Raw genomic sequence first — 18,763 nt, 5'->3', positions numbered from 1 at the left:
ATGGTATGGGCAGGCAGAAGCTACGGACAATGAACACAATTGCATTTTAGAGATGGCAATTTGAATGCAGAAAAATAGCATGAGGAGATCCTAGACCTATTGTGAGGCCCATTCTTTTAACGATATCTGTGATCATCATATGCATATCTGTATTCCCAATCATGTGAAATCCATAAGATTAGGGCATAATGAATTCATTTCAATTGACTGATTTCCTCATATAAACTATAACTCAGTAAAATCGCTGAAATTGTTGCATGTTCAGCACCCCTACTTCCCGTGGCTGTGGTAAAATTTGGATGCAAACTCAAAATTGAATACATTTCAACTTTATAACCGATTTGGTATAGTTGTCTTTTTTTTAAGCCCATAACCATATGTGTGAGGTGTATACTTTTGTTTCAAATCAGATTTGTTCAAGACTACCAAGAATTACTCTGTGACCCTGATTTAGCCCACTGACCACTTTAGTGGCATTTAGATGTCATTTTAGCTGAGGTCAGCTGTGCACCTACTCGGTCCTATCGTATGCTTGGTAAGAGTAGTACTGCTTCCTGTGAGGTATTAGAGTGAAAATGTCAGCAAGGGTCAGTCATAATGGTCTCCTTGTATCTTGGATGATGTTTGGAGTAGTTTGACATGAGTTATAGCTCGATTCTTAATTCATTTTTTCCCTACACATAATAAACGTGTATGAAAACAGTGTCAGGTGTGCTGTTTGGGGTTAGCAGATGAAGCCCACGAATGCTAGCTAGCTACTCAGCTTGCTAGCTAACTAGCTAGCTAATATTTGCTAGCAAGGATTTTAGCTAGTCAGTTTGTATACATTATAGACATTTACATTTTGGGGGGAATATCTGTATCTCCATCATTCGGAGGCATAGCGTCAAGGTTTATTTAATGTTACAATCTTGCATGCGTTTTGCTACATTATATATACAAAAGTATGTGGACACCCCTTCAAATTAGTGGATTTGGCTATTTCAGCTACACTTGTTGCTGGCAGGCGTATAAAATCGAGGATGCAATCTCCATAGACAAAGCTTGGCAGTAGAATAGCCTTACTGAAGAGCACAGTGACTTTCAATGTGGCGTTGTCATAGGATGCCACCTTTCCAATGAGTCAGTTCGTCAAATTTCTGCCCTGCTAGAGCTGTGGCGGTCAACTGTAAGTGCTGTTATTGAGAAGTGGAAACATCTAAGAGCAACAACGGCTCAGCCGCGAAGTGGTAAGCCACACAAGCTCACAGAACGGGACCGCTCACTTAAAAATCATCTGTCCTTGGTTGCAACACTCACTACCGAGTTCCAAACTGCCTCTGGAAGCAACTTCAGCACAATAACTGTTTGGCGGTAGCTTCGTGAACTGGGTTTCCATGGTTGAGCAAGCCTAAGATCACCATGCGCAATGCCAAGCGTTCTCTGGAGTGATGAATCACGCTTCACCATCTGGTAGTCCGATGGACGTATCTGGGTTTGGCGGATGCCAGGAGAATGCTACCTGCCCGAATGCACAGTGTCAACTGTAAAGTTTGGTGGAGGAGGAATAATGGTCTGGGGCTGTTTTTTATGGTTAGGGCTAGTTCAGTGAAGCGAAATCATAACGCTACAGCATACAATGACATTCTAGACGATTCTGTGCTTTCAACTTCCTGCCAACAGTTTGGGAAAGGCCCTTTCCTGTTTCAGCATGACAATGCCCCCATGCACAAAGCGAGGTCCGTACAGAAATGGTTTGTCGAGATCGGTGTGGAAGAACTTGACTGGCCTGCACAGAGCCCTGACCTCAACCCCATCAAATCCCTTTGGGGTGAATTGGAACGCCGACTGCGAGCCAGGCCTAATTGCCAAACATCAGTGCCCGACCTCACTAATACTCTTGTGGTTGAATGGGAGCATGTGCCTGCAGCAATGTTCTAACATCTAGTGGAAAGCCTTCCCATAGGAGTTGAGGCTGCTATAAAAGCAAATGGGGACCAACTCCATATTAATGCCCATGGTTTTGAAATGAGATGTTCGACGAGCAGGTGTCCACATACATTTGGTCCTGTAATGTAAGTGTCAGTGTTGGTTTGAGGAGAGTGGTTTTTGCACTGCTGCTATTTGGAGATCAACATGTATTCTCTATAATTATGCCAGTATTCATCCTCTGAGTCCTCTCTCAGCTTCAGCCCACTCTGTTGACACACTGCCTCCTCTCCATGTGTGTCTCTTCATAATACAAATTCACCTCAGTGTGAAAAAAAAGGGAAATATTAGGATCAATGTGGCAATTATTAATGTTGCCGATGAATGAAATGTTAAATGGAAGTGCTACAATGTGAAAACCTACTGGTATACTTATATATTTTTTTTACATAATTGTGCTGTCTGAACTGTGAATAATAGTCATATGAATAGTATTTACATGCATTAATATTACCTCCCCCAGCTTCATGACTTTGAGGTATTGGTTATTTTTCATCATGATGATATGATACAGCAGCGGTATTGTTAGTTACATAAGAATGTGAAGAGGCTGGCAATGATTCATTTCCCACTCTGCAAAAACGGGTTAAATCAACGCTGTTTCCACGTCACTTCAACAATAAACAAAAATTGCGATGACGTTGAATCAATGTGGAAAACAGATTGGATTTGCCAAAAGCCACCAACATCAGGGAATGTTGTACCCAACTTTAAAGCGAACTCTAACGAAATGTTGAATTCACGTTGACTTCATGTCAGTTGACAACTCAGCCAAATGTAAATCAAAACTAGACATTTAACTGGTGCCCAATGGGTTGTCCTTAAATATGTACACTAAGTGTACAAAACATTAGGAACACCTGCTCTTTCTATGACGTAGACATACCAGGTCAATCCAGGTGAAAGCACTTATTTATATCACCTGTTAAAACCACTTCAATCAGTGTGTGTCAAGAACGGTAACGCTGCTGGAGTCTTCACACTCAACAGTTTCCCGTGTGTATCAAGAATGGTCCACCACCCAAAGGACATCCAGCCAACTTGACACAACTGTGGGAGGCGTTGGAGACAACATGGGCCAGCATCCGTGTGGAATGCTTTCGACACTTTGTTAGAGTCCATGCCCCGACGAATTGAGACTGTTCTGAGGGACAAAAGGGGGCTGCAACTCAAATATTAGGAAGGTGTTCTTAATGTTTTGTACAATCAGTGTATACTTAATGTACAGCAGTCAGAGATCATCTCAGGAAGTGCAATGCACATCCCATGAATGTGATAACCAAACATACTCTGTTGATTTATTTTACAGTAACATCATTTCCACTTGTAGATGACAACCATTCAGTAAATGCAACATGTATTTGGAAAAAGAGGGCATTACAAGGGACTGGGGCTCAACATGCCTTTAGGAACTGCCTGAGCATCTTAAAGATATCTCCCCATGTACATATTCAGGCAGTGTGTAGGCATGCCAGAAATTCTTCAGTCTACATGTTTTACAATCAAGGTCTTATTTTCACCAATGGGACTTCATCTAAGGTTAACTCTTCAAGGAATGTGAGTGAAACGTTGTGAGACATGTACTAGGCTACTGCAATGTTCAGATTGTGGTCCTCGAAGCAGATCAGTGAAGGCAACAGAACAATATTTCAGAGGTGGATAACAGTATTTTAGTCTCAACCATGAAATACTTCATACCGAAACCTTTCATTTCAAGTCTTACTTGTGAAATTCAGAGGAACCAAAGACGACAAAACACTTGACGACTGAATAACCTTAATATTTTTTTGAAAAATCAGCTGTAGCTCTTAGTTTTATTTTTACTATCCCTTCTCTACATGAAGCAAACCCAGTAAAACCAGTAACATATTCAGAGTCTGCTTTGGAGGAGGTGTGTCAGATATATTTTCCACAGAGGGAGAGAGAGGAGCAGCGACTGAAAAACTCATCACCGGGAGGCAACAAAGATCGAATGCAGTAACTGCAAAGTGTTCTAGACACCGAACACATTTGATAGCAACGTGCACCCTGAGCTTGGAAAACTCTAGACCACATTTCATTTGTCTTTATCAATTTATCTTTATCTCCGTCAAAGGAAACTGTGTCCAAGATGAATCAAACAGCCTGCGTCTCTCATCAAATACCATGCCAATCATCTAAAGACATGGTAAGTGTGTTGATTTTATAATGCATGAGGTCCACAACCTACTTATACATTCAGATATATGTCATATTTCTTCCTATGTCTAAAGTCTGCAGTAGCCTAATCACCACCTGTGGCTTACAATGTTGCCTGTATGACAATGGGATTGTGATCAATGGTTTGAACAGGTGTGTGCAAACAATCGTATTCAAAGCTCCATTTTTTTCCATCACTGTCAATCACAATAGTGGGTTGCTCAGGCTAAAAGTTGTCTCTTCTGGACTTGAAAGATGAATGAGTATCTGCGCAGCTTCTGCCTTTATAGAAACTAGTTATTCAAACAATCTAAGCACCCAGAACCCAATCTTATGTGTGTAATTTATAAATCTGTCACGAGACACCACGCAAACAATTAAACCCTGTCATATGAAATGATTATAGTGGCGGCACATTAAAGGGATATTATCTTTATCAACATCCGAAACACCAAAAATAAAGGGACCACAACTGGTCTCTTAGCAACAACGGTGATTGCATGGTCTGAAAACATGGACATTCAATCCAATGGATTCAGTGGCAGTCGGTGCTGTTTAAGATCAGGGAGGACAATGATTTTTTATGAGCATGGCCTTTTTTCTATTACAGCATATTTGATGACTGTCATTCATATTCCATTCACACAGCTCAATGTAACATACGTGATAATCCAATGTTCCCTATACCCATCATGAGGTTGCTACAAACTATCCCTTGAAGGAAAGTTTACAATGTAGGTGCACAGGTCGAGAGAAATTTGAGTAATCGAGATGACAGACATTGACACATTCAATATATCGCCTGCATCTTGCCTGCATCTAGCTGATCTAGGTTGTAAGCATAGAGTACCACAGTCATAATACCCATAAAACCTAGTGGTTAAACAGGGAAATGGTTCCAATCATTTTTCCACCATTCATTTTTCCCATAGGAGATTTTAGAAACACTTAAAATAAGGGCTGTATTTCGTGTAGGCTCACCTTGGCATGATGTTTTGATAACTGTGTAAATCTCTCTAGGACAAGCTGACTTTTATCAATATATTTGCCTGTATTTTCCCCCCCAAAAATGAAATACTAATTAGCTGCAAATGTGGCTATTATAAGGAACTACATATCATGATCTAGACAAGAATGACGAATCGAGGCAAAGGTTAGAATTAACTATCAAATGTTAGCTAAATGTTCGTAATGAATAAATTGGCAAAATTACTTTAAATAGACAATATTATGAACTGTCTTGTGCACGTTTTAAATTGACACAATACCTCTTGGTAAAGGTGTCAGCTAGAGATAACGTGCAGGAGCTTGCAGCGATTTATAGTCTTGCATGATGTCTACTGATGCTAATTAACATTTTTGAATCTGAGATTAAATAGAGGTGAATATATTGATAAAAGTCACCTATTAATCCAACGGTTGCAAACGAGAATTTCTATTAGACAACTACAGGTATGTTTATCCCAGTTTCATTATGTTTGCTTTCATTTAAGAAAGAATCGGCAGAATGAATACACCCCTGATCACACGCAAACACAGTTCACTTTCATGGCAGCGACATACAAACAGCAAACAGCATGATACCTTTTGGTTGCATAATTCCTTCTCGCATCTACGTGCCGTCCTCCTCTCACCTTTTCCCTTCACTTGTGGACTTCAGTGCAAAACACATCAGCTATCTGTGACCACGCGAAAAAAACCTTTCAAGTCAAACCTTCATATCATAACCGCTAACGGCTACACAAAGCCAACATGGTTGTCACCATATCAGCTAACGTCAAGTCAACATAGATACTTGAACTAACGCGTTAGTAAACCCACTACAATCATGCAGTACAGTGTACAGTTAGCTAGCAGTTTAGCAGTTACACCTGCGGGCCCCGGTGGCAATACATTTATAAAACCAACAGCTTACCTTGACTTGGAAGAGGTCCAGTGTTGGATAGCCATAGACAGCTAGGTAACTCTCTGTTTGAGCCGGGTGTTTGAGTAAGCTAAACTAGCTATCTGTATTCACTAGCTAAGTGAAAGTGAGAAAAAAACTAAATATAGCCCTCTCTCTATCTTTCTCTCCCTCTCTCTTGTTTATCCTTCATTTTTGAAGAAATTACTCTGTTCAAAACTGTTCAACTATTGTCTTTCTCTCTTTTTGAATAAACTACTAACCTCATTGTATGCACTGCAGTGCTAACTAGCTGCAGCTTATGCTTTCAGTACTAGAATAATTATCTGATCCTTTGATTGGGTGGACAATATGTCAGTTCATGCTGCAAGAGCTCTGATAGGTAGGAGGACATCCTCTGGAAGTTGTCATAATTACTGTGTAAGTTTATGGAATGGGGTGAGAATCACGAGCCTCTTAGATTTTGTATTGAAGTCAATGTACTCAGAGGAGGACGGAAACTAGCTGTCCTCCAGCTATACCATGGTGCTACCTTACAGTGCTGTTGAGGCTAATGCATACTTCCATTGCAAAACAGTGTGTTTTCGTCAATTATTTGGTGACGTGAAAATGTTGAGTATAGTTTTATCTAAAAGGGATAACTTTTTTAATGTTTCACTATTTATATTTTTATGAAATTCACTGAGGAGGATCCTCCTCCCCTTCCTCCCCTGAGGAGCCTCCACTGCTAGAGACATAGAAGGCTGCATCATGTGTTCAAGGCAAGTGTTAGGTTTGGGCAAGTAATAACATTTCTTACCATGAAAATGAAATGCACACAATTCATTGGCTTAACCAAAGGTAATATATACAGTTGAAGTCGGAGGTTTACATACAATTAGGTTGGAGTTATTAAAACTTGATTTTCAATCACTCCACAAATTTCTGGTTAACAAACTATAGTTTTGGCAAGTCGGTTAGGACATCTGCTTTGTATATGACAGAAGTAATTTTTCCAACAATTGTTTACAGACAGATTATTTCACTTATAATTCACTGTTTCACAATTCCAGTGGGTCAGAAGTTTACATACATAAGTTGACTGTGCCTTTAAACAGCTTGGAAAATTCCAGAAAATGATGTCATGGATTTAGAAGCTTCTGATTAATTTACATAATTTGAGTCAATTGGAGATGTACCTGTGGATGTATTTCAAGGCTTATCTTCAAACTCAGTGCCTCTTTGCTTGACATCATCGGAAAATCAAAAGAAATCAGCCAAGACCTCAGAAAATAATTTTAGACGTCCACAAGTCTGATTCATCCTTGGGAGCAATTTCCAAATGCCTGAAGGTACCACATTCATCTGTACAAACAATAGAATGCAACTATAATGACCATGGGACAACACAGCCGTCATACCGCTCAGGATGGAGAAACGTTCTGTCTCCTGGAGATGAACGTACTTTGGTGTGAAAAGTGCAAATCAATCCCAGAACAACAGCAAAGAACCTTGATGATGGAGGAAACAGGTCAAAAAAATGATCTATATTCACAGTAAAACGAGACTTATATGAACATGGTGTAAGGTAGCCTAGTGGTTAGAGCATTGGACTTGTAACCAAAAGGTTGCAAGATCAAATCCCCGAGCTGACAAGGTAAAAATCTGTTATTCTGCCCCTGAACAAGGCAGTTAACCCACTGTTCCTCAGCCATCATTGAAAATAAGAATTTGTTCTTAACTGACTTGCTTTGTAAAATAAATAAAACATTTTTTTAAATAAATAACCTGAAAGGCCGCTCAGCAAGGAAGAAGCCACTGCTCCAAAACCGCCATAAAAAAAGCCAGACTACGGTTTGCAACTGCACATGGGGACAAAGATCGTACTTTTTGGAAAAATGTCCTCTGGTCTGATGAAATAAAAAGAGAAATGTTTGGCCATAATGACAATCGTCATGTTTGGAGGAAAAAGGGGGAGGCTTGCAAGCCAAAGAACATCATCCCAACCATAAAGCACGGGGTGGCAGCATCATGTTGTGGGGGTGCTTTGCTGCAGGAGGGACTGGTGCACTTCACAAAATGAATGACATCATGAGGCAGGAAAATGATGTGTGTATATTGAAGCAACATATCAAGACATCAGTCAGGAAGAGAAAGCTTGGTCGCAAATGGGTCTTCCAAATGTACAATGACCCCAAGCATACTTCCAAAGTTGAGGCAAAATGGCTTAAAGACAACAAAGTCAAGGTATTGGAGTGGCCATCACAAAGCCCTGACCTCAATCCTATAAAAGAATTCTGGGCAGAACTGAAAAAGCGTGTGCGAGCAAGGAGGCCTACAAACCTGACTCAGTTGCACCAGCTCTGTCAGGAGGAATGAGGTAAAATTCACGCAACTTATTGTGGGAAGCTTGTGGAAGGCTACCCGAAATGTTTGACCCAAGTAAAACAATTCAAAAGCAATGCTACCAAATACTAATTGAGTGTATGTAAACTTCAGACCCACTAGGAATGTGATGAAAAAAATAAAAGCTGAAATAAATCATTCTCTCTACGATTATTCTGACATTTCACATTCTTAAAATAAAGTGGTGATCCTCACTGACCTAAGACAGGGAATTTTTACGAAGATTAATACATGTCAGGAATTGTGAAAAATTGAGTTTAAATGTATTTAGTTGAAGTGTATGTAACCTTCCGACTTCAACTTTATGTATATATAGATATAGATATTTTTTATTTGGTTTATCTTCACCTCTGAATTATATAGAACATATTTGCCACAGATATACTGTACATTTACATCTGTGATATTGGAAGGGGTATAGGGACATAAGAGCTTTCTCTCTGAGGCTGACATTTGTCAGGTTTTTAAACAGGTCAATACTCGCAGGGCCAGGGCCAGACAACATTCCAGGGCATGTCCTCAGGGCATGTCCTCAGGACATGTGCAGACCAGCTGGCAGAGTCTTCACAGACAATTCCAAACTCTCCTTTTTCAAGTCTGTAATCCCCACGTTTCAAGCTGACTACCATCATTCCTGTTCCCAAAAACTTGAAGGCATCCTGCCACAATGACCCTGTAGCACTCACATCTGTAAGTGCTTTGAAAGGCTGATCATTACACATCAACTCTATCATCCCAGACATCCTGGACCCACTCCAATTTGCATACCGCCAGAATTTGCACTCCACTCTGCCCTCTCCCACCCGGAAAAGAGGGATACCTATGTGAGAATTCTGTTCATTGACTACACCATAGTACCCTTCAAACAACACATTTCAGAACATTTTGAAGATTGTTCCACAAATAGTACATATTTACCGCAATTCTCAAGTATCTCTGCACATGACTGGCACTGACCCCACATATAGCTTCCCCTCTTATTTCTTATTTCTCGTGTGTTTTCTTTGTATATACATACAGTGGGGAGAACAAGTATTTGATACACTGCCGATTTTGCAGGTTTTCATATTTACAAAGCATGTAGAGGTCTCTCATTTTCATCATATGTACACTTCAACTGTGAGAGACGGAATCTAAAACAAAAATCCAGAAAATCACATTGTATGATTTTTAAGTAATTAATTAGCATTTTATTGCATGACATAAGTATTTGATACATCAGAAAAGCAGAACTTAATATTTGGTACAGAAACCTTTCTTTGCAATTACAGAGATCATACGTTTCCTGTAGTTCTTGACCAGGTTTGCACACACTGCAGCAGGGATTTTGGCCCAGTCCTCCATACAGACCTTCTCCAGATCCTTCAGGATTCGGGGCAATACGGACTTTCAGCTCCCTCCAAAGATGTTCTATTGGGTTCAGGTCTGGAGACTGGCTAGGCCACTCCAGGACCTTGAGATGCTTCTTACGGAGCCACTCCTTAGTTGCCCTGGCTGTGTGTTTCGGGTCATTGTCATGCTGGAAGACCCAGCCTCGACCCATCTTCAATGCTCTTACTGAGGGAAGGAGGTTGTTGGCCAAGATCTCACGCTACATGACCCCATCCATCCTCCCCTCAATACGGTGCAGTCGTCCTGTCCCCTTTGCAGAAAAGCATCCCCAAAGAATTATGTTTCCACCTCCATGCTTCATGGTTGGGATGGTGTTCTTGGGGTTGTACTCATCCTTCTTCTTCCTCCAAACACAACGAGTGGAGTTTAGACCAAAAAGCTATATTTTTGTCTCATCAGACCACATGACCTTCTCCCATTCCTCCTCTGGATCATCCAGATGGTCATTGGCAAACTTTCGACAGGCCTGGACATGCGCTGGCTTGAGCAGGGGGACCTTGCGTGCGCTGCAGGATTTTAATCCATGGCGGCATAGTGTGTTACTAATGGTTTTCTTTGAGACTGTGGTCCCAGCTCTATTCAGGTCATTGACCAGGTCCTGACATGTAGTTCTGGGCTGATCCCTCACCTTCCTCATGATCATTGATGCCCCACGAGGTGAGATCTTGCATGGAGCCCCAGACCGAGGGTCATTGACCGTCATTTTGGACTTCTTCCATTTTCTAATAATTGCGCCAAAAGTTGTTGCCTTCTCACCAAGCTGTCCTGCAGCCCATCCCAGCCTTGTGCAGGTCTACAATTTTATCACTGATGTCCTTACACAGCTCTCTGGTCTTGGCCATTGTGGAGAGGTTGGAGTCTGTTTGATTGAGTGTGTGGACAGGTGTCTTTTATACAGGTAATGAGTTCAATCAGGTGCAGTTAATACAGGTAATGAGTGGAGAACAGGAGGGCTTCTTAAAAAAGAACTAACAGGTCTGTGAGAGCCGGAATTCTTACTGGTTGGTAGGTGATCAAATACTTATGTCATGCAATAAAATGCTAATTAATTACTTTAAAATCATACAATGTGATTTTTGTTTTAGATTCCGGCTCTCACAGTTGAAGTGTACCTATGATAAAAATTACAGACCTCTACATGCTTTGTAAGTAGGAAAACCAGCAAAATCTTGTTCTCCCCACTGTATACACTACCATTCGAAAGTTTGGGGTCACTTAGAAACGGTTTGAATTTTTTAAAATATATATTTTTTAATTTTACCCCGTTTTCTCCCCAATTTTGTGGTATCCAATTGTTTAGGAGCTACTATCTTGTCTCATCGCTACAACTCCCGTACGGGCTCGGGAGAGACGAAGGTTGAAAGTCATGCGTCCTCTGATACACAACACAACCTTGCCGCACTGCTTCTTAACACAGCGCGCATCCAACCTGGAAGCCAGCCGCACCAATGTGTCGGAGGAAACACCGTGCACCTGGCAACCTTGGTTAGCGCGCACTGCGCCCGGCCCACCACAGGAGTCGCTGGTGCGCGATGAGACAAGGATTTCCCTACCGGCCAAGCCCTCCCTAACGTCCTTGTTTAAAAAAAAAAAGAAGCTATTTTTTCGTCTAGCATCCCGGAGTTGCCTCTTCACTGTTGACTTTGAGACTGGTGTTTTGTGAGTACCATTAAATGAAGCTGCCAGTTGTGGACTTGTGAGGCGTCTGTTTCTCAAACTAGACACTCTAATGTACTTGTCCTCTTGCTCACTTATGCACCGGGGCCTCCCACTCCCCTTTCTATTCTGGTTAGAGACAGTTTGCGCTGTTCTTTGAAGTGAGTAGTACACAGCATTGTACGAGATCTTCCGTTTCATGGCAATTTCTCGCATGGAATAGCCTTCCTTTCTCAGAACAAGAATAGACTGACGAGTTTCAGAAGAAAGTTCTTTGTTTCTGGCCATTTTGAGCCTGTAATCGAACCCTCAAATACTGATGCTCCAGATACTCAAATAGTCTAAAGAAGGCCCGTTTTATTGCTTCTTCAATCAGGACAACAGTTTTCAACTGTGCTAACATAACTGCAAAAGGGTTTTCTAATGCCTTTTAAAATTATAAACTTGGATTAGCTAACACAACGTGGCATTGGAAAACAAGTGTGATGGATGCTGATAATGGGCCTCTGTACGCCTCTGTAGATATCCCATTAAAAATCAGCCGTTTCCAGCTACAAAATTAATTTACAACATTAACAATGTTTACACTGTATTTCTGATCAATTTGATGTTATAAAGTGGTCCATTGAAGTGACCACAGTGACCCCAAACTTTTGAACGGTAGTGTGTGTATGTATATGTGTATATATATTTGTTATAATGAATACTGTACTGTGTGGTAGAGCTTACAAGTTAAGCATTTCACTGTGCTTGTGCATGTGACAAATAAAACTAGAAGGAAAACTATGATCCTCAAAAGAGCTGTGGTATTAGGATTTGCCCAAGGAAGTGTTTAACTCTATGCAGACAAGCTGTCTCTGAGGGTGACAGGCAAGTTGTAATCCCCTCATTTAAATGCATGATTTATGGTGTGAATTCTTGTCAAGAATTCTGCTCTAGAAATGCTAATGTGGACTACAGTAGGTTTTGGAGGGATGTAGATGTGACCAAATAACGTATTATTTGGGCTTGATTTACTGAAAGATTGGCAGCAACTAATTTGTGTTTGTTTGAGTGTTGGCACTTTGGTAACAAAGACATTTCTCAAAATGAGAAAGGATGTAATTCGGATGATGTAACGTGATTTCAAGTTCACAGATTAACACCCTGCTCACAAGTTTGCTTCATCTACTCAGTATGTACACTGAGTGTACAAAACATTAGGGGCATTGAGTTGCACCCCCTTTAGCCCTCAGAACACCCTAAATTCATTGGGGCATGGACTCTACATGGTGTCGAAGGTGTTCCACAGGGTTGCTTGCCCGTGTTGACTCCAATACTTCTTACAGTTGTGTCAAGTTGGCTGGATGTCCTTTGGGTGGTGGACCGCTTATGATACACAAAGGAAACTGTTGAGAGTGAAAAAACACACGTCTGTAGCCATGAAGTGCTTTGAAAGGCTGGTAATGGCTCACATCAACACCATTATCCCAGAAACCCTAGACCCACCCCAATTTGCATACCGCCCAAACAGATCCACAGATGATGCTATCTCTATTGCACTCCACACTGCCCTTTCCCACCTGGACAAAAGGAACACCTATGTGAGAATGCTATTCATTGACTACAGCTGAGCGTTCAACACCATAGTACCCTCAAAGCTCATCACTAAGCAAATAACCTGGGAATAAACACCTCCCTCTGCAACTGGATCCTGGACTTCCTGACGGGTCGCCCCCAGGTGGTGAGGGTAGGTAGCAACACATCTGCCACACTGATCCTCAACACTGGAGCTCCCCAGGGGTGCGTGCTCAGTCCCCTCCTGTACTCCCTGTTCACCCATGACTGCATGTCCAGGCACGAGTCCACCACCATCATTAAGTTTGCAGACAACACAACAGTGGTAGGCCTGATCACCGACAACGACGAGACAGCCTATAGGGAGGAGGCCTTTTACGCTACTGCTACTCTCTGTTCATCATATATGCATAATCACTTTAACTATACCTACATGTACATACTACCTCAATAAGCCTGACTAACAGGTGTCTGTATATAGCCTTGCTACTCTTATTTTCAAATGTCTTTTTACTGTTGTTTTATTTCTTTACACACACACACACACACCTTTTTTCCCGCACTATTGGTTAGAGCCTGTAAGTAAGCATTTCACTGTAAGGTCTACATCTGTTGTATTCGGCGCACGTGACAAATACACTTTGATTTGATTAACAGGTGACATCAAGATATATATATTTTTAACTAGGCAGGTTAGTTAAGATCAAGTCCTTATTTACAATGACAGCCTACCCCAGTGACACTGGACCAATTACACACCGCCCCATGGGACTCCCAAGCACAGCCAGATGTGATACTGCCTGTAATTGAACCAGGGACTGTAGTGACACCTTTTGCACTGAGATGCAGTGCCTTAGACCCCTGCGCCACTCAGGAGCTCATTAAAAAGCTGTGTATCATAGTCAACAGTTGACACACTGATCCACAGACCATGTTGCTTCGATCAGATAGAGTGAAAACGTAGAGAGAACGAGAACTTAGGCAGATAATACTGTCGCCTAGTGGTAATGCATTATATTGAAGTCATCCTTGCTGTATGAGTGTCATACATGCACATCTCATGCTTGACCACTAGAGGGTAACGCTATCTTATTTATACTGCCATCAAAGTGAACTACATCTTTATGGCTGAAGTAAATTCATCTCAACCAACATTGAGGAAGATAATTATGTAATTTCACAGTGTACAGGCCAGGGACAGGGGACTGATGGGATACAAGGTTTAGAGTACCCTTTAGGGTAAACAAAAATATGAAATGTCCCGTGGTTACCCAACATCCCTGCTCATGAAATCATTGTGGAGAACATCAAAGGCTGAAGTAACCCACGTTCTCTTTCTAGACAATCCAACAAGACATGGACAATTTCACAGCAATCTGTGAGAAAATGTAAAGCCCTCAGCTAGGTGCTCTGGTTGAAGGAATGGTCATCTTTGTGAGTTGTTATACAGTTATACACCGAGTTATGACAGTAGGCTGTATTCATCAGTTCTACAAGAGGTTCTGGAACAAGAAGGAATGCTCTGTGGATAGTGTGCGGATAGACTGGAGTACCAGACTGTTATATCAACCTTAAACGTCATATACAGTACCAGTTTTCGGGCTGCAATACACCTAGAACTCTGTGTAAACATTGGCTGTAATAGACTATATGTGGGAATATGTAAATCTTCACCTTAGATTGACCTATACTTCCTGTTTGTTTGTGTTATTGTCATTGTCCGTAGATTTGGGCTGACTCAGAATGTGCCTCATAACATCTATTAAAATCCAACTGGATTTAATTCATGTACAAGGCTGTACGTTTCACCAAGGTTTTGGGTGTTCAGGATGTCTTTGTTCCAAGAGAGAAATTCAAGGCAGTTGAGAAATTGTGGGCAAACAGAAGTTGACTCCTTGAATTGTAAACTGAGTAAATCTTGAAATCGATTTGTTGGTGTTTGTTGGTGTTATGTCAATTAATCAATAATCCTTATTTTGTTCCATCCATAACATTGTGGTTTACATTATAGGAATAAGTGTTATGTGAATATTGGGGACATTATATGTTTAGTAGGTGCCCATAGCTTCCCCACTCTGTTCCCCCATTCTGTCAGGTTAATATAAACAGGGACAGGTGTAAGCCCACCTGGTGCAACCAGCCCCAGAGCATCACTATAGGACATACAATGTTGCCTGGCAGCCTTCGCTGTGTATTCCTCATTAGTAAAGCTTTGCCCAAACAAGTAGAGCCTCCCATGATCCGTGATGTCACTCCAGGAGCAGACAGAGAAGGGGGGGGGGGGCTATTTCTGGAGCTTGAACAAGGGAGGGGTCAGTGGGGGCAAAGACCTTCCCCATCAGCCTCATCTTTTGAGATGCTGCTAATAGCCATTCTCGTTCCTGTTCGTTTTACTGTGAAAGGGAAGTTAGGGGTGGAGAGGAGGATCAGTGTCCAGACCAGAACATTGTGATATGGACAATTTCAATAATTTGATGTGGAAGAACACAATGGAATTATAATCAATCTTACTTGTACTGTATGATTTTAAACAGAACAGAAGGGAGATTTGATGGTTGGTTGTCTTGTTGTAATGTATATTGAGGTACTGGATTCTTTCTGTGTATGTAAATAAAAATCAAGAGGCCAAGCCAGGGCTCCTCCCTGTGACACGTGCAGGAGAGATTAGTGGCGCTGATGCAATGTTTGGAATCGCACTGAAACAAATTGCACTGCATTACTGGCTGTGTTATCCTCTGGACAAATTACTCAACCGTGAAGGCGAAACTGCTCAGTGCTAGAAGTAAATCTACACCGGACAGGGGAGAGGAAATCAGCATATATCCTGTCCTGTCCTGAGTCACGGCATCTAAGAAAAAACCCGCCCTGATAGGATGATTTGAATGGGGGAAATATTTTGACAACGCGTCCAAAGATGACTGAGGACGACTTTACAGAGGTGAAGTGTGTATGACGGATCTCAACACCCCACTTACTCCCTCTCCCATCCCCTTTTCCCCAGTATGTCGGAAGGGGTTTAGAGACTGTTTTCTCATAAGCGACCAGTCTTTCTACCATACAGGCTGAAGTCCCTGGAGGGATGCTGGATTAAGAGCAGGACAGAGGAGGAGGACAGGGGGAGGGGATGTGAAGGGTAAGACTCCAGTGCTTGGCTGGTATGGATCCCTGGAAGAGAGAGGGCCATGAGAAATATAGACAGACCCTGTGGCTAGGATGGATCCCTGGGAGAGAGCGGGCCATGAGAAATATAGACACAGGCCCTGTGGCTGGCATGGATCCCTGTGAGAGAGAGGGCCATGAGAAATATAGACACAGACCCTATGGCTGTTATGTATCCCTAGGAGAGACAGGCCATATGAAATAGAGACACAGACCCTATGGCTGTTATGTATCCCTAGGAGAGACAGGCCATATGAAATATAGACACAGACCCTATGGCTGTTATGTATCCCTAGGAGAGACAGGCCATTTGAAATATAGACACAGACCCTGAGGGATCTGAAGTGTGTCAGTGCTGAACTTGTTCTATCCCAGAGATAATTGTGTCCCTGCACTGACATACATAGATAGCTGTTGGACACCAATATGCCTTTAATATTCTAAGTAGACGGCAATGTCCAATATGTATGGAGAAAAAAAGAAAAAGAAAATGCGTGCACTCTCTACTGTAAGTCACACTGGAGAAGAGCATCTGCTAAATGACTGCAATGTAAATGTAATGTTTGAAGGGATTATCACTATGCTGTTGACGTACCTTTGCCAGTTGTGTACTTCAGCTACTTTGGCCATTACCTTTCATGTTGGTTAGCCTTAATTCAGTTCCCTGTTTATAATGCATCATTATGTCAACTGGCTCTGGGCGAAGATTAATCATAGTGGCATGTTTATCTTCTTCCATTTTTCTCATTTGCTTCATTAGATGTCGTTAATCACCGCAGATCATCACCACATAATAGTTAACCTTTTAAATGGTCTGTATACTGATTTAAATGTTAGCTGTGCTTAACCGTGTTTGGTGGAGGTGGGCTATTTGTTCAAATGGTCGGGGCAACCTGGGTCAAAAAAACTATTGACCTGTGCATTTATTAGTGCCAGCAGGAGTGGGTAGAGAATAGTTGAAACTTCCTCATATTTCTATCCGCCTGTCTATGATTTGGAGTGTAATTATCTGTATACCACTACACCTTATCATTAACCGCACGCAGTAGATAAAGTCAGGGATATAGTCGGTGTAGCTGGCGCTCCGACAATCTCCTTCTGAGCTGGTTCACTGACTATAGTGCTTATGTGAGGAAATGAGGCTATGTCCCAATTATCTCTCCTCCCTCCCGAAGTGTGCACTTCACTTCCCTTCACTGATTTGAAAGGGAAATGGCCGATACAAGAAATATGGTGGAAGCTCCCACTAGCCCGTGCCTCCACCCCATACAAGGGTTTTCGATTTTCGGAAAGTAGTGAACGAGTGCACACTTCAGGAGAAAGGAGATATTATTGGGACGCACACATTGTAACTGTAGCACTGTGTGTTCAGTTTGTTGTCTAGCGCCGACTCTCTACACTGGTGTATTTGGGCTTGGTTTTCAAAGGCTTAGGCTAGCCTGTGGGCAGCACATCCCGACTCAACCATGCTCATTGTCTTCCAGTACATGTCCACTGCCTGTTTAAGTATTCAGAGGAAAGGCTTGTTGGCTAGGTCAGTCTATTGCTATAATAACAGACGACTTGATGAGGACTCTTGTCTTGTTCCTCCTCTCTAGTGTCTACCTCTGGATAGAAGGCAACGTAACCTGTTTCAGAGTTCATGCTGTCCTGCAGACCAGGTGTCTGAGTGGTTTGCTGTTTTCATCCCTACTGTAGGCTTCTGTTTAATAAGTGAATGTAGTTGATGCACTCTGACACCGTGCCTCAGTGTGGAGAAGTAGGCCCGTGTGTGGGGCCTAGTCTGGTTAATGCAGGATTGAGTTATGAGACGATAATCTGCAGCCGTAATTGAGATTGAGAGATCGACAGCCTCCGGCGAGATAATATTGTCTGTGCATTGTCTTCCGGAACACAGTCTTACAGGCTCTCATTTGGGACCTGGCGGTTAGGAACTTCTGGATGGCATTCCTTATATAGTGCACTACTTTTGACCAGAACCTTATGCAGCCCTAGTCAAAAGTAGCACACTAAATAGGGAATAGGGTGTTATTTGGAACACGTCCCTGGAGGTCGGCCATTTGAGAGTATTTCAGATGAGAATATTTGATTACTGACATCAGCGGAGCTTTGGGCCGTGAGTACCACATTGAGATGGTGAAAATGAAGATTATAGGGCATTTGTCTCTCCACAATGATAATATGCCTTTTGAAATTGCCCAACCAAAGATCAGTGTGAAGATTCTTGGCAACAAAAAAAATAAGTAGAGACTAAGTGGCGACACCCCTTAGGAAACAGAGTTGGATCTTGCAAGCTCTCGTTTGAGTCGCTTCCTATGACCTACAATCCTAATAGACAGACGAGACTCCTGCCCTACCCCAGCCTCTCCCCCACTGGGAGAGCACACCAGGCTAAAAATACCAGGATATCACACTTAGAAAACCACCTGGAGCTATAGACGAACCCTACTCATCAACTATCTAGAAATGGTGTAGCCTACACATCAAGGTCAATTCAAATTGAGCTATCATGATTACGGTGTTTCAAATTGCCACAGCAAGATATTCATCCGTGATTGTTTTGCA

At 42.0% G+C, this 18,763-nt stretch overlaps 1 protein-coding gene across 1 annotated transcript in view; it reads left to right on the top strand.

Moving 5' to 3' along the window:
- The first annotated feature begins 15,758 nt into the window (after window positions 1-15,758).
- LOC115133122 (inactive dipeptidyl peptidase 10-like) overlaps window positions 15,759-18,763 on the top strand; it is a 49,223-nt gene continuing 46,218 nt past the window's right edge. Inside the window, exon 1 of the mRNA XM_029666050.2 lies at window positions 15,759-15,977. Coding sequence (XP_029521910.1) covers window positions 15,954-15,977 — 24 coding nt within the window. The 5' untranslated portion in view covers window positions 15,759-15,953. The remainder of the gene's footprint in view (window positions 15,978-18,763) is intronic.

Source organism: Oncorhynchus nerka, linkage group LG2, assembly GCF_034236695.1.
Source record: "Oncorhynchus nerka isolate Pitt River linkage group LG2, Oner_Uvic_2.0, whole genome shotgun sequence".
Classification (NCBI taxonomy): Eukaryota; Metazoa; Chordata; class Actinopteri; order Salmoniformes; family Salmonidae; genus Oncorhynchus; species Oncorhynchus nerka.
This window is presented reverse-complemented; position numbering and strand designations above follow the sequence as displayed.